This window comes from Carettochelys insculpta, chromosome 1, assembly GCF_033958435.1.
Source record: "Carettochelys insculpta isolate YL-2023 chromosome 1, ASM3395843v1, whole genome shotgun sequence".
In the NCBI taxonomy this organism is placed as follows: Eukaryota; Metazoa; Chordata; order Testudines; family Carettochelyidae; genus Carettochelys; species Carettochelys insculpta.
The window spans coordinates 380560307-380576556 of NC_134137.1; the positions used below are offsets into that span (position 1 = coordinate 380560307).

Below are 16250 nucleotides of genomic sequence, written 5' to 3' on the forward strand. Positions count from 1 at the left end.
GGTATGAGATGGTGGGCGTGTTCGAGCCGGAAGGGGAGGGTCTCTGCCGGGGTCTGTGGGGAATTCATGTGCCAGAGGCTGGGGCTCTGCTGAGCAGACGCTGAGGGCCCCATGTGCCCTCGTCGGGCCCTGCCGCTTGATGCCTGAACCTGCCTGGCCGGTTGGAATCACCAGGCCACGCGGCCCCAGGTGGAGAGGTGTAGCTGGGTTCCCATCCGGGGGGCTGAGCCATGGAGTCTGGTACTGAGGACCGCATGGGGTGATGGTAACCAGAGCACTGCGCAGGCCCTGGGGACACCCGTGGGGAGGGTTTCCTGCCAGGACCAGTAGCCATCGACTGGGTCTCCTGCCCCAGAGGGACCCCTCCGGGCTGGGCCGCTCGACCTTTCCCAACACACGTGCGGGAGGCAGGCTCCAGGGAGCATGGGGAGAACCAGCCCCTCAGCATGCAAGGGAGCGCCCAGCTCCATCTCTGGCGGGACAGCAGGTCGGGCCAGTGGGGCTCTGAGTATTCCCAGCTCCCACAGCGTGATGCCTGGCCCGGCCCGGCCCAGCCCCCGTGGCAGTACCAGGCAACACATTTTGGGGGTGGGCGCCAGCCCCATTGCACGGCCAGGCACCAGGGTGATTTCCATGACCAGCATCTGATGAAGTGAGTCTGTGCTCACGGAAGCTCATGCTCAGAACTTTTCTGTTAGTCTATAAGGCGCCACAGGACCCTTCGTTGCTGTTACAACCGCCACTAAATCATCCCAGCCAGGACCTTGTCCAGCTGGGGCTTAAAAACCTCGAGGGATGGAGAAACCACCACCTCTCTAGGCAACACATTCCAGTGCTTCACCACCCGCCTGGGGAAGTCGTTTTTCCTAATATCCAACCTACACCTCTCCCTCTTCAACTTCTGACCATTGCTCCTTGTTCTGCCATCTGACACCACTGAGAACAGTTCCTCACCCTCCTCTTTAGAGCTCCCCTTCCGGAAGTTGAAGGCTGATATTAAATCACCTCTAAGTCTTCTTTTCTGTAAACTAAACAAGCCCAAATCCCTCAGCCTCTCCTCATAGGTCTTGTGCTCCAGCCCCTCAATCATTTTTGTTGCCCTTCACTGAACCTGCTCCAGCAAATCCACATCCATTTTATACTGGGGGGGCCAAAACTGGACACAATATTCCAGATGTGGCCTCACCAAAGAGAGGGGAACAACCACTTCTCTCGACCTGCTGGAAATGCTCCTTTTAGTGCACCCCAATATGCCATTAGCCTTCTTGGCTCAAGGGCACAGTGTTGACTCGTATCCAGCCTCTCATCCTCTGGAATCCCCAGGTCGTTTTCTGCTGCACGGCTACTTAGCTGGTCTTACCCCAGCCTGTAACCAGACTCGGGATTCTTCCGTCCCAAGCGCAGGACTCTGCACTTGTCCTTGTTGAACCTCATCAGATTTCTTTGGCCCAGTCCTCCAGTTTGTCTAGGTCACTCTCGACCCTGCTCCTACCCTCCAACTTATCTACCTGTCCCCCTAGCTTAGTGTCATCCTCATGCTTGCTGAGGGTGCAGTCCATCGTCTTGTCCAGGACCAGCCCTTTCTGTGCTCCGCTTGGTACGGCCCCCCACCCTGCCATCGAGCTCTGCCCAGCGAGCCCAGCCTTCTAAGCAGCTTTCGGTCCGCCTCTCGGGCCGTTTATCCCAGCGCGCGTCCTTAACCTGCCAGCAAGCGTACTGTGAAAGACCGAGTCAAAGGCTTTGCTGGCGCTGAAGTAGCTCCCGTCCAATGTCCTGCCCATGTCTGCAGAGCTAGTGACCTTGTCCCAGGAGGCAGTCGGGTTGCCCCCAGCCCTGCCCCACGGCCGGAAACGGGGAAGTGTTTTGTTAGGATGGAGCTTCGCCAGGCCCACATCTCCACTCGTGAGGCTCCAGTGCCGGGGCTCTGAGTGAGCAGCTCCCTGGGCTTGGGTCGCAGGCCCCTGCCAGGACCTCCCCGCAGGCTGCCATCCCACCCCCCCATGGACCGTCCCCTTCCCAGGCAGCTGCTCTCAGGCGCCAGTGATGGGCAGCAGTCTGGGAGCCTAGCGACGAGCTGGGAGCAGCTCAGCTCAGTTAAACCCACAGCTACAGGGGTCAGGCTACCCACCAGCATCTGGCTGTGCCGGTGCCCCTCACTCCGACCCGCAGCCCCTGCCAGCCCGGCCCTGGGCTCCCCACACCCAGCCCTGCCAGTGCCCCCCCCACCCCAACCCACAGCCCCTGCCAGCCCGGCCCTGGGCTCCCCAGCCCTGCCGGTGCCCCTCACTCCCGACCCGCAGCCCCTGCCAGCCCGGCCCTGGGCTCCCCAGCCCTGCCGGTGCCCCTCACTCCCGACCCGCAGCCCCTGCCAGCCCGGCCCTGGACTCCCCACCTCCAGCCCTGCCGGTGCCCGCCCCCCCCGCCCCCCAACCCACAGCCCCTGCCAGTCCAGCCCTGGGCTCCCCACACCCAGCCCTGCCAGTGCCCCCCCCAACCCACAGCCCCTGCCAGCCCGGCCCTGGGCTCCCCACACCCAGCCCTGCCAGTGCCCCCCCCACCCCAACCCACAGCCCCTGCCAGCCTGGCCCTGGGCTCCCCACACCCAGCCCTGCCAGTGCCCCCCCCACCCCAACCCACAGCCCCTGCCAGCCCGGCCCTGGGCTCCCCACACCCAGCCCTGCCAGTGCCCCCCCCCACCCCAACCCACAGCCCCTGCCAGCCCGGCCCTGGGCTCCCCAGCCCTGGTCTCCCCAGCCCTGCCGGTGCCCCTCACTCCCAACCCACAGCCCCTGCCAGCCCGGCCCTGGGCTCCCCACACCCAGCCCTGCCAGTGCCCCCCCCCCGACCCACAGCCCCTGCCAGCCCGGCCCTGGGCTCCCCACCTCCAGCCCTGCCGGTGCCCCCCCACACCTGACCCGCAGCCCCTGCCAGTCCGGCCCTGGGCTCCCCACCTCCAGCCCTGCCGGTGCCCCCCCCCCGACCCACAGCCCCTCCCAGCCCAGCCCTGGGCTCCCCACCTCCAGCCCTGCCGGTGCCCCCCACTCCCAACCCACAGCCCCTGCCAGCCCGGCCCTGGGCTCCCCACACCCAGCCCTGCCAGTGCCCCCCCCACCCCAACCCACAGCCCCTGCCAGCCCGGCCCTGGGCTCCAGCCCTGCCGGTGCCCCTCACTCCCGACCCGCAGCCCCTGCCAGCCCGGCCCTGGACTCCCCACCTCCAGCCCTGCCGGTGCCCGCCCCCCCCGCCCCCCAACCCACAGCCCCTGCCAGTCCACCCCTGGGCTCCCCACACCCAGCCCTGCCAGTGCCCACCCCAACCCACAGCCCCTGCCAGCCCGGCCCTGGGCTCCCCACACCCAGCCCTGCCAGTGCCCCCCCCACCCCAACCCACAGCCCCTGCCAGCCCGGCCCTGGGCTCCCCACACCCAGCCCTGCCAGTGCCCCCCCCACCCCAACCCACAGCCCCTGCCAGCCCGGCCCTGGGCTCCCCAGCCCTGGTCTCCCCAGCCCTGCCGGTGCCCCTCACTCCCAACCCACAGCCCCTGCCAGCCCGGCCCTGGGCTCCCCACACCCAGCCCTGCCGGTGCCCCCCCACACCCGACCCGCAGCCCCTGCCAGTCCGGCCCTGGGCTCCCCACCTCCAGCCCTGCCGGTGCCCCCCCCCCGACCCACAGCCCCTCCCAGCCCAGCCCTGGGCTCCCCACCTCCAGCCCTGCCGGTGCCCCCCACTCCCAACCCACAGCCCCTGTCAGCCCGGCCCTGGGCTCCCCACACCCAGCCCTGCCAGTGCCCCCCAGTCCCGACCCACAGCCCCTGCCAGCCTGGCCCTGGGCTCCCCACACCCAGCCCTGCCAGTGCCCCCCAATCCCGACCCACAGCCCCTGCCAGTCCGGCCCTGGGCTCCCCACCTCCAGCCCTGCCAGTGCCCCCCACACCCGACCCGCAGCCCCTGCCAGTCCGGCCCTGGGCTCCCCACCTCCAGCCCTGCCGGTGCCCCCCACACCCAACCTGCAGCCCCTGCCAGCCCGGCCCTGGTCTCCCCACCTCCAGCCCTGCCGGTGCCCCCCACCCACAGCCCCTGCCAGCCCAGCCCTGGTCTCCCCATCTCCAGCCCTGCCGGTGCCCCCCACTCCCAACCCGCAGCCCCTGCCAGTCCGGCCCTGGGCTCCCCACACCCATCCCTGCCAGTGCCCCTCCCCCCCCCGACCCACAGCCCCTGCCAGTCCGGCCCTGGGCTCCCCACCTCCAGCCCTGCCGGTGCCCCCCCCCCCCGACCCACAGCCGCTGTCAGCCCGGCCCTGGGCTCCCCACACCCATCCCTGCCAGTGCCCCCCCCCCCCGACCCACAGCCCCTGCCAGTCCAGCCCTGGGCTCCCCACCTCCAGCCCTGCTGGTGCCCCCCACTCCAACCCACAGCCCCTGTCAGTCCGGCCCTGGGCTCCCCACCTCCAGCCCTGCCAGTGTCCCCCCACTCCCAACCCACAGCCCCTGCCAGTCCGGCCCTGGGCTCCCCACCTCCAGCCCTGCCGGTGCCCGCCCCCCAACCCACAGCCCCTGCCAGTCCGGCCCTGGGCTCCCCACCTCCAGCCCTGCCGGTGCCCCCGACTCCCGACCCACAACCGCTGTCAGCCCGGCCCTGGGCTCCCCACACCCAGCCCTGCCAGTGCCCCTCACTCCCGACCCGCAGCCCCTGTCAGCCCAGCCCTGGGCTCCCCAGCCCTACCAGTGCCCCCCACTCCCGACCCACAGCCCCTGCCAGCCCGGCCCTGGGCTCCCCACCCCGAGCCCTGCCAGTGCCCCTCACTCCCGACCCGCAGCCCCTGTCAGCCCAGCCCTGGGCTCCCCAGCCCTACCAGTGCCCCTCACTCCTGACCCATAGCCCCTGTTACCCCAGCCCTGGGCTCCCCAGCCCTGCCAGTGCCCCCCACTCCCGACCCACAGCCCGTCAGCCCGGGCCTGGGCTCCCCATCCCTAGCCCTGCTGGTGGCCCCCACTCCCAACCCACAGCCCCTGCCAGCCCGGCCCTGGGCTCCCCAGCCCTGCCAGTGCCCCTCACTCCCGACGCGTAGCCCCTGTCAGCCCGGCCCTGGGCTCCCCACCCCCAGCCCTGCCAGTGCCCCCCACTCCTGACCCGCAGCCCCCCTATGCAGACTGGGGCTCCGGGGATGGAGGCTTCCTGTACAGCGGGTCAGTGCTGGGCTGGGGCGTCCTGCCATGTCACTGGTGCTCTGATTCTGTTTAAACACCCCGACCCCGCCAGGCTGCACCCCCCTCAGCCCAGTCTCCTCTGCCCGGCAGGTCTGGTCGCAGTACGAGGAGGTGCCGGTGGAGGAGGTGGTGCCAGTGTTGGAGGAGAAGGAGCGAACCACCAGCTACAAGCCTGTCTTCGTGACCGAGATCACCGACGATCTGCACTTCTACGTGCAGGACGTGGAGACAGGTGGGTGGGGAGTCCAGGGCTGCTCAGCTCTGTCCCTGCTTGCCCAGGGCCTGACCCCGCATCTCTGCTCCCCCCGCGGGTGGGGCTGGGCTGCTGCTGCTGGAGCTCTCAGCTGGGGTCCCAGCGAGGCCGGTGGCAGCCAGGGCTCAGACACACCCAGGGCAGCGCCAGCCGGGCGAGGGGCCCTCACCTCCCCTGGTGCCACGGCAGCCCCAGCTGAGGGTCAGCCATGGAGGCTTCCAGTGGCCGGCTCTGTAGGGGACTGGACATGGTGCAGCCAGGACGTGGGCAGCTGGTCAGCACCTCGCCTGGATGTCTTCAGCTCTCTGGGCCGCAGGTCGAGAGGGGTCAGCAGAGCTGTGGGGGGAGGGAGGCCAGGGCTAGAATGGCCCAGAGGGCTGCTGGGCAGGATCAAGGTGTATTGGCAGATCTGTGAGGGATGGAGAGCCCACAGCTGGGAGTGAGGGGTGTCGGCACAGCCTAGGGCCAGGCTGGCAGGGGCTACAGGTCGGGAGTGGGGGGCACCGGCAGGGCTGGGGGTGGGGAGGCCAGGGCCGGGCTGACAGGGGCTGTGGGTCGGGAGTAGGGGGCACCGGCAGGGCTGGGGGTGGGGAGCCCAGGGCCGGGCTGACGGGCTGTGGGTCGGGAGTGAGGGGCACCGGCAGGGCTGGGGGTGGGGAGCCCAGGGCTGGGCTGACAGGGGCTACGGGTTGGGAGTGAGGGGCACCGGCAGGGCTGAGGGTGGGGAGCCCAGGGCCGGGCTGGCAGGGCCTACAGGTCGGGAGTGGGGGGCACCGGCAGGGCTGGGGGTGGGGAGCCCAGGGCCGGGCTGACAGGGGCTGTGGGTCGGGAGTGGGGGCACCGGCAGGGCTGGGGGCTCAACACACCCTACTTTTGAATGGAGCCCTCCCCCCGCAAGGACTGGGGTGCAGGGGGATCCCACTTCCCCAGAGCTCCTGGGGCAGTTGCCCCAGGCCGTGGGGGGAGACGCTGCACAAGGTGGCGTGGGGCCGGAGTTACTGGCACAAGGAAATACAGGTGTGTAACGCCAGCCCTCTCACCCTGTGATCAGCGGCCCGGCCTGGCTACGGCTGGGCAGTGCCATGGCGGGCAGGTACCAGCGTGCATGGGGGCCCAGTGCCAGGGTCGGGAGCCAGCAGTGGGCCCAGTGAGCGGAGGGGTCTCTGTGAGGGAGCCAGCCTGTCCCAGAGCAGGGCTGCCTCGGATCTCCTGTCTTGACTGGCCCGTCATCGGTGGGGCACCAGGGACGTGCCACAGCCTGGGGGCAGCTCAGGGTGTGGACGGTGAGTGACCCCCCCTTGGCACGGTCAGGGGCAGGAGTCAGTGGGGCTCGGGACCCCTGGGGCAGCGGGGAGCCCTTAGCTGAGCAGATTTTTCAATGTGTGTCCTGAGCCAGAACGCTGTCCGCCCATCCCGGCGGTGCCAGCCTGTGGTGCGGGTTCTAGCAGTGGCCTGGCGCAGCCAGAATGGGGGGCACGGGCCTGTCACCGTCCCTGCACAGTGGGGGAGGAGCCCTAGGAAGATGGACCATGGCAGGGGACTGTGTCAAGGCAGGTGGGGAAGCCAGGTGGGGGGCAGACAGCCCTCGCTCTGCTGGGGGTCTCCTGGGCCCCAGCGAGGGGCTGAATAGCCCTGGGCTGGCTCTGGCTGGCCCCCTGCCTGAGTGCGTCTCCCCCCGCAGGGTCCCAGCTGGAGAAGCTGATGGAGAACATGAGGAGCGAGATCGCCAGCCACCCGCCCGTGGAAGGGTCCTACATGCCACGCCGTGGCGACTGCTGCATCGCCAAGTTTGTGGATGGGGAATGGTGAGTCCAGCACCCTCCAGCAGCTGTCCCGGGCCAGGCACTGAGCCATGCGGCCGGCCAGGGCCGCCTCTCCCCGGGGCGGGGCTCTGGCTGCAGTGCTGCGGGGTACATGCCTGGTACACCAGCTCCTGCTGAAGGCCTTGTCGCCAGGGACCGTCCGTGGCCTAGACCCTGGGAAGGGCTCACTCGGGGGCACTGGCTCTACTGAGGCAGGCAGGGAGCTGGGCCACCAGGGAATGCAAGGCAGCATGGGGGGCTCGGGGGAGGGAGCAGGGCAGTGAGGGGGACAAACGTCAGCTGGTGCCAGAAATGCTGGACCATATGGCTGTTTCTTGGGCACTGCTGAGAACCAACACCCCCACCCCCTGCCCCGGGATCACATGGGTGTACCTTTATATGGGGTCTGGAAACCATTTTAATGCCCAGGGTGGCTGTTGGCCCCAAATACTGGGCTGCTGGAGCCTTGTGAGGTGTCGAATGAAAGCTGATGATGCCCTGAATCTGTGTGTGCTGCTGGCGTGTCTGTATCACGCATGTAGGTAAAGTTACAGATGTTTAGCTCTGCAGGGGTGTGAGGAGTGTCTGTGCTGAGGGGCACAGAGGGAGCTGGGGCTCCACCCCAGCCAGGACAATAGACTGAGCAAAGGCCCAGACGGCCGACACCCATTTCGTGATGGTGGGTTTTGCCACTGGGACTGCGACGAATGGGAGCTCAGCACAGAGAGTCACCGGGGCAGGTGGTGGGCCAAGGCCTATGGAGAAGAAGGGAATTTTCCCTCCGCATATGGACAGCTGTAAGATGGGCCCTGGCAGGGACTTTCTTGGTTCTTCAGTCCTCAGGAGTTAAGCCTGTCTGGACTGGGGGCCCATCCCTTGAAGGGATGATGTGGATTTAGCAATGTCCGTCTTAAGAGCTTTTGTCTTGTGGTCTCCACGGGTCTATGTCTAGCACGTGGGCCCCAGCAGATATTTTTCAAGAATCAGCAAATAACATCGCTGGCTGCACCGGTAGCTGTGACTGATGCATGTAAAGTATCGCTCTACCCGTCCTTCTCGCCAGCCCGGCTCTTTCTTTGGTATTAATAAACCTTTAGATATTAGATCGAAAGAATTGGTGAGTGTGTTATTTGAGTGAGATCCAAGTCTATATTGAGCAGGGGCTGGGCCTGGGGGAATCTGTGGGGTGTTGGTGAAACAGGCTTAAGAGCCTCTCACCTGAGTTTGGGGGTTGCTGGTCTGGGCTGGTAGAGCAGCTGGGCAGTCTGGGGGTTTGCTGGTGTGGCTCTGGCTGGCCACTAAGGCTGGCAGAGGTGCTGTGGGGGCTGGCTGGATTTGCCTTAGTGAGAAGGAAATCCCAGCCTGGGGCTGTGACTAGCCCAGAATTGAAGCAGAGGTACCTGGATTGATTTCCCTAACTGCCCAGAAACCTCATCCTATTACAATGGTGTAGTCTTGTTTGGATCCACAGAACCTGGTCAATTGAGCTTGGGATCAGGACCCCACACAACAGCTGCTCTAAATGTGAGTTTCAGGTTTTGAGAGAGCTTTGGTGAAAGTGCAGGTGCAATGGATTTGCAACAGGATGGGGGCTAATGAATCGCAATGGTATGAAAGAAAAGCCCTGGAGGAGAGGTGCTGGGAAAGAAATATCTCCTTTTGCAAAGAAGCTGCAGATGGGGAGCTTGATTCTTTCTAGTGGGTGTGGTACCAGGCAGAAGCAGTGAAGAAAGAGGCTGCTGAGAGCAGGGCCAAGTGGAAAAGGGGCGAGTCCAGGAGGGTGCAGCCCTTCCCTGGTGCTTTGAACCCTTCAGAGTTGGCTGCAGTAGAAGGAGAGCAGTGTTTGGATTATCTACTGATGTTATCAGACCTTCGTTTAAGGGAAGTGCAGGAGAGCTTTGGTCGGAGGATGCAAGAGGCTGAAAGAAAAGCCCGACTGGCGGGAGAGCGCGAGAACATGCCTGAATTATGAACAGAATGAAAGCTGAGGCAGCGCTGGGAGGGCGAGAGGCCGAAGCGGACATGGCCAGGCATGAAGGAGATGGAGGCCAAACTTAGATCCCTGGAACTGTGGTCAAAACCACAGCAGGGGAGCAAGAGCAGCAGTCCCCGGAACTCCAATGTGTAACTCTTCTGGTGCGGATTCCGAGTGTAACACACTGGGTATGTCTGAGAATGAGTCTCTGTTGACACAAACCTGCAGTCATGGAGCACTTTAAAGACTAACAAACTAATTTATTAGGTGAGCGATGAGCTTTCGTGGGACAGACGCACTTCCTCAGATCTTCTTCAGATACCGTCTCCCACAACATTCTTGCCCAGAAGTTGAAGAAATATGGATTGGATCCTTGCACTACGAGATGGATGGAAAGCTGGCTTCACGGTCGGGCCCAGCGGGTAGTGGACAATGGCTCGATATCTGGATGGCAGTTGGTTTCAAGCGGAGTGCCCAAGGCTCAGTTCTGGGGCTGGTGTTCAACGTCTTTATTAATGAACCGGCTGAGGGACTGGGTTGCACCCTCAGCAAATCTGTGGATGACACAAAACTAGGGGGAGAGGTAGATGTGTTGGAGGGTAGAGAGAGAATCCAGAGGGACCTGGATAAATTGGAGAACTGGGCCAAAAGAAATCTGATGCAGTTCAACAAGGAGAAGTGCAGAGTCCTGCACCTGGGGTGAAGAATCCCAAGCATTGTTACAGGCTGGGGACCGTCTGGCTCAGCAGCAGTACAGCAGAAAGGGACCTAGGGGTTATGGTGGATGAATGGCTGGATATGAGTAAACAGTGGGCCCTTGTAGCCAAGAAGGCTAACGGCGTACTGGGGTGCATTAGGAGGAGCATTTCGAGCAGATCTAGAGATGTGGTTGTTCCCCTCTGTTCGGCACTGGTGAGGCCACATCTGGAATATTGTGTCCAGTTTTGGGCCCCCCGGTATAGAAAGGATGTGGATTTGCTGGAGCAGGTTCAACAGAGGGCATTAAAAATGATTGAGGGTCTGGAGCACATGACCTATGAGGAGAGGCTGAGGGATTTGGGCTTGTTTAGTTTACAGAAGAGAAGACTGAGGGTGATTTAACAGCAGCCTTCAACTTCCGGAAGGGAAGCTCTAAAGAGGAGGGTGAGAAACTGTTCTCAGTGGTGTCAGATGGCAGAACAAGGAGTGATGGTCAGAAGTTGAAGAGGGGGAGGTGTAGGTTAGACATTAGGAAGAACTACTTCACCAGGCGGGTGGTGAAGCATTGGAATGTGTTGCCTAGAGAGGTGGTGGATTCTCCATCCCTGGAGGTTTTTAAGTCCCGGCTGGACAAGGTCCTGGCTGGGATGACTTAGTGGGGATTGATCCTGCTCGAAGCAGGGGGCTGGACTAGATGACCTCCTGGGGTCCCTTCCAGCCCTAGGATTCTATGATCCTGTTATCTGATTTGATCAGATTCGGATTTGATCTGAAGAAGTGGGTCTGTCCCACGAAAGCTCATTACCTAATGCATTATTTTGTTAGTGCTGCATGACTGCTTTTTTGTTTTGAGAGAACGCAGACTAACACGGCGGCGACCTCTCCATCTCTATTCAGTGAGTATCTCTTGACTCTTCCCTGTCTGTACTGCCTGTATGTAAAGGCGGTGGGGTGGTAAAAGGGATATGGGAGCTCTGAGAAATGCTCTGCAACTAGCCTGCATTGCAATAGCCAAGGGGAAAGTTTCTCTGGCTGTGGGTCTGAACAAGTTAGCAGAAAAGCAGCGTGTCTGGGTACGCAACCCCCGCATGTGACTCTCGATCCTTAGAAAGGGGTCTGGAGTTAGACAAGAGACAGCAGAGGGGCAGGGAGCAGGAGGAGGTTTCTGTGAAGCAGGCTGAAGTTAAGGATCAAGTTAAAACCCTACCTAAGAAGAAGGGTGAGGGTTGTGGTAGGAAGGAAGTTCAGGCTAATGAGTTGAATCCAGCAGAGAGCAGGGCTAAGTGTGGCCCAGTGTGTGCTGGGAGCAAGTGATTGCCAGTGAGTAGCTTCTCAAGCTGTGTGCCAGAGAAAAGTGATTTGTTTAGAGTAGCACAGAGCGATCAGCAATCGTCTGTGCAAGAGGCGGTTTGTGTGCGGAGGGCAAGGACAGGCCTGGAGAAAGCTCTGCCAGGCCTGGCAGAGAAAAGGGTGCCGGTGTCTGTGCAGGGAAGCAGCTCGTCTCCTGGGAGTGGCAAGTTGTCTGAGAAAGAAGCTGCCATACCTGGTAGGTGTGTGTCTGAAATCAGCTGGGACAAAGGAGAGAGTATCTCTGACTGTCTGTCTGTGGTGAGCAGCAGCAGCAGCCTGGGGAGATGGAGCCTTTGTGTGAGCCGGCATTCGAAAAAGCTGCCTGTGAGCCATCCAGCCCTGGGTCTGAGCAGGATCCCCACAGCTGGGGGTGGCTGGAGATGGGACCGTGAAGGAGCATTCCAGGTGTGACTCTGAACCCAGCTGTGGGGGCTGGAACAGAGGGAATGGTTCGGTTGTCTATCTGCGTTGGGCAGGGGCGTCCCTGAAAAGGGAGCTAGTTCTGTGTGTGGAAAGGTGCTTCTGGGGAAGTGAATCCTTTGTCTGAGCCTGTGGGGGCTCAAGCAGGGGCCAAGATCCCAGAGTTGGATCTGAGGGCAGCTGAAGCCCAGATGGGAAGTGGGCCTGCCTCTGTGTCTCCCAGGGAGGATGATGCTTTAACTCGGTCCAATCCAGTTAGTATCATCAGGGAATCCCAGAGACCAGGCGCTTCTGGTGCTTGTTCCTTGCCTGATGCTGAGGTGTTCCTGGGAGGGGTGAGAGGACTCTGTCCTACCAGAGTCATCCTCTAGCCAGGATACAGGAAGAGCAGACGGGCAATGGAGTTACGCTGCCTGATGGAAATAAAGAAGTGGGTAGCAGAAGGGAGGGAAATGATCCTAACCTTTTGTCTAGTAGTACTAGCTGTCTGCCTGGAAGGGGCTTGTGTGGAAATCTGCCCAATGGGCCAGAAGTGATCCTGGGCGTAGGTGAAACCCAGGAGCTGGTTGTGGCTCAAGGGAGCAGTGCCCCTGTGGAGCCAGACAGGGGTGAGTTGTTGTTTGGGGGAGCTCTTGAGGAAGAGAATTTCCCTGAAACTTTTCCCGAGCAGTCTGTGGGGACTGAAGAAAATGGAAGTGAGGTGAAGGAGAGTGAACAGGAAAGGTGCTTGTCTGTAAGAGCCAGAGCAGCCCTTTGCCTGGGGAGAAGTTTGATTCAGTTCCTGGTGGCCAGGACCTGCCTGAGTGTGAAACCACTGGCTGTGCTCTGCAAGGGTCGGAGCTGTCAGTGTGAAGGTTTCTCAGGAGTCAGGAGGCGGTCCAGGGAAAGAAGAAACTCTGAGGGAATTTGAGCAGCCCTGTCAGGACCGAGTGTCTGTGTGTGACCAGCTCCCTGGGAATGCAGCGCTGTGCCAGGATGCTGTTGCGAATGGGTCTCAGGTTCAGAGAGAGGATTACCTGACCGAGACTGTGGAGGAGGACAGCTGTGCAGTCGAAGTCTGCAAAAGTCGGGAGTGGGCAAGTGATGTCCCGTCTCCAGATGCTTGTACTCTTGTAATGGACTCCTCTTCTGGCTCCAATCAGGAACAGAAGTCAGAGGTGGCCAAACAAAGGAGCTCTGGGCCAGAAAGGGCTGGGAAGACATGGCTTCAGGTGGAGGCTTTGTCTCAGACTCACAGAGCAGCTTCAGGGAGGCAGTTTGAGGTCTGTGGAAATGCAGATTTCCAGACTGACTGGGAGAGAAGAATCTCCCTCGCTAGGACCATTGCTACAGGGGAGGGCACCCCCAGCCAGCAAGGAAATTCAGAGCTCTACCCCAAAGGGCAAGTGGGGAGGTTTGAACTTGATGGTGTCCAGAAAGGCATCAGCCAGTTAACCCCCAAATGCCAGAGTTCCAAGGATGTTGCCCCAGGGTTGTGGTGTAACACAAGGCAATGTAACTACAATTGCTGTGGGTTTGTTCTTGCTGCTGCTGTTAGCTGTTGTAACCGATGTGCTGCTGTCACCAAGAGCTGTGAAATTGTACAATGTGCTTGCTGTCTGGAAGGAGCCACGTAACATGTCAGCACTGATGTATAAGCGTGAGAGTCTGCAGAAGGAGTCTGTAATTCTGGAGTGCCGCAGTTGTTGCCTGTAACAAGACTTGTAAATTCTCACATGAGAAGCAGCATTCCAAACCTGCTGTGTGGTATGGAAGGGAAACTGAGGCACCCAATTGTTTTGCTTCAGATCATAGGCATACCAGAACAGAACAGACTGCTCTGTTATGGCTATGAGCTGAAGAAGAGGGTCCGTCCCATGAAAGCTCATCACTTAATAAATTATTTTGTTAGTCTTTAAAGCGCTACTGGACTGCTTTTTTGTTTTGATAGTATATAGACTAGCACAGCTGTCTCTGTGTTACTATTTTGCTTGTATGGCTCAATACCAAGGATCAGAGACAGTCGGAGGCATTTGTAGAGCCTGCAGGGGGAAATGTACTCTCTTGTGCAGTTCTGGGCACCAGCACATGGGACGTGGGGAGCCAGGCTGTAAAAGCAGACCCCATCCACTGTTGTTCTAGCTGAGCCTTGTTTTGACTTGGTAGCAGGATATATGGAGCCTATAATCACATTGATGAAGCTTGTGTTGGACAACCAAGGTTTTCACAAGCCATTCAAAATGAACATCGGTACTTCTAAAATTGGGTTAGAAGCTCTAGTGACCCAGAGCCAAGCATTCGAGGCCCCCCTCATGCATTCAGCGATGTTACTGGCATCCCTTCCTGCATAGATCTTGCATGGGGGCGTTATGACGTGACTGGACTTTCATATAGGTTCTGAAAACCATGTTAATGCCCAGGGTGCCTGTTGGCCCCAAATACAGTGCTGGGGGAGCCCTGTGAGGTGTCTAATGAAAGCTGATGATGCCCTGAATCTGTGTGTGCTGCTGGCGTGTCTGTATCATGCATGTAGGTAAAGTTACAGATGTTTAGCTCTGTAACTGTGTGAGAAATGTCTCAATGCTGAGGTTCACAGAGGGAGGTGGGGCTCCACCCCAGCCAGGACAATAGACTGAGCAAAGGCCCAGACGGCCGACGCCCAGGTTGTGATGGTAGGTTTTCCCACTGGGACTGCAACGAATGGGAACTCAGCACAGGGACCCACGGGGGCAGGTGGTGGGCCAAGGCCTGTGAAGAAGAAGGGAATTTCCCCTCCGTATTGGGAAGGTGGAGGGCAGCCATCTGTGGGGAAGGAACAAGTTCTGAGCTATCTAGAAAAACTAGGTGTGCACAAGTCCATGGGCCTGGATTTAATGCACCCAAGGGTACTGAGGGAATTGGCAGAGGTCATTGCTGAACCTTTGGCCATTATCCTTGAAGACTCTTGGAGATCAGGGGAGATACTGGATGACTGGAAGAAGGCAAACGTAGTGCCCATCTTTAAAAAAGGAAAGAAGGACAATCCAGGGAACTATAGACCCATCAGCCTTACCTCAATCCCTGGGAAAATAATGGAGGAAATCCTCAAGGAATCCATTTTGGAGCACTTGGAAGAGGGGAAAGTGATCAACAGTAGCCAACATGGATTCACAAGGGGCAAGTCCTGCCTGACCAATCTGATTAGCTTCTATGACGAGGTAACAAGCTCTGTTGACATGGGGAAGTCAGTGGATGTGATATACCTTGACTTCAGCAAGGCTTTTGATACGGTCTCCCACAACATTCTTGTCCATAAGTTAAGGAAATATGGATTGGATCCTTGGACTATAAGATGTCTAGAAAGCTGGCTTGATGGTCGGGCCCAACGGGTAGTGGTCAATGGCTCAATATCTGGATGGCGGTCTGTTTTGAGCGGAGTGCCGCAAGGCTCGGTTCTGGGGCCGGTGTTATTCAATGTCTTTATTAATGACCTGGATGAGGGACTGGGTTGCACCCTCAGCAAGCTTGCGGATGACACAAAACTAGGGGGAGAGGTTGTGATGGGGTTCAGGGGTCCCCCTACACTGCACCCCATCCACTGGCAGGAGTGACTCTCACTCAGCAGGTACAACAGAAGGTTTATTAGGCAACAGAAGCCCAGTTTCTCACAGAAGCGACAGTACAGCAGCCAGAGACAGTCCTTCCAACCTGTCCTGGGGAGAAGACCCCGAGGGGTGTCCCTCTGGGGTGTAGCTTTCCCCCTCCTCAGGCTGGCTGCCTTCCCTCTCCCTTTTCCTAGCCTCTAACTGCCGCCCCCGATTCAAAACCCAGCTCAGCTCCTCCCTGCTCTTTGTTCAGGGCAGAGGTGTTACCTGCCAGTTGTAGCCTGCTTCAGAGTCCCATTGAACCTCTCCACCAGCCCATTGGTCTGCGGGTGGTAGGCTGTGGCCCAGGTGTGCCGGACCCCACACTTGTCCCACAAGTTTTGCAGCAGGGCCGACATGAAGTTGGACCCCTGATCTGTGAGGACCTCCTTGGGGAACCCCACTCTGCTGAAAATGGACAGCAGTGCATCCGCCGCGGTGTCAGCGTCGATAGAGGTCAAGGCCACAGCTTCTGGGTATCGCATGGCAAAATCTACCACCACCAAAATATATTTCTTCCCCAAACGCGTTGCCTTGCTGAAGGGGCCCACTATGTCTATAGCCACTTTCTGGAAAGGCTCCGCTAAGATGGGCAGTGGCCTCAGGGCAGCTTTCCCCTTGTCCCGGGTCTTCCCCACCCTCTGGCAGGGATCGCAGGACAGGCAATATAGACGGACAGCTGCGAAGATCCCTGGCCAAAAAAAGTTCTGTAACAACCTTCTCCTGGTGCGGTGGATCCCCTGGTGTCCTGCGAGCGGGACATCATGGGCTAGGTACAGCAACCTGCGCCAGTACTTTTGGGGGACCACCAGTTGCCTCTGGACCTTCCCTGGCTCTGCTTTGCGTCTGGGAGCCCATTCCCGGTACAGGAATCCCTTTTCCCACAGGAATCTCTCCCTGCAGCCCTCCCCCAGCTGTGGAGTTGGGCTGAGACTGGCCAGT

The 16250-nt window shown here is 60.3% G+C and overlaps 1 protein-coding gene across 1 annotated transcript in view; it reads left to right on the top strand.

Annotated features, from left to right (window-relative positions):
• SND1 (staphylococcal nuclease and tudor domain containing 1) overlaps positions 1–16250 on the top strand; it is a 466768-nt gene that overhangs the window by 439669 nt on the left and 10849 nt on the right. Inside the window, exons 18-19 of the mRNA XM_074976653.1 lie at positions 5298–5439; positions 7142–7265. Of these exons, the coding sequence (XP_074832754.1) occupies positions 5298–5439; positions 7142–7265 (266 nt within the window). The remainder of the gene's footprint in view (positions 1–5297; positions 5440–7141; positions 7266–16250) is intronic.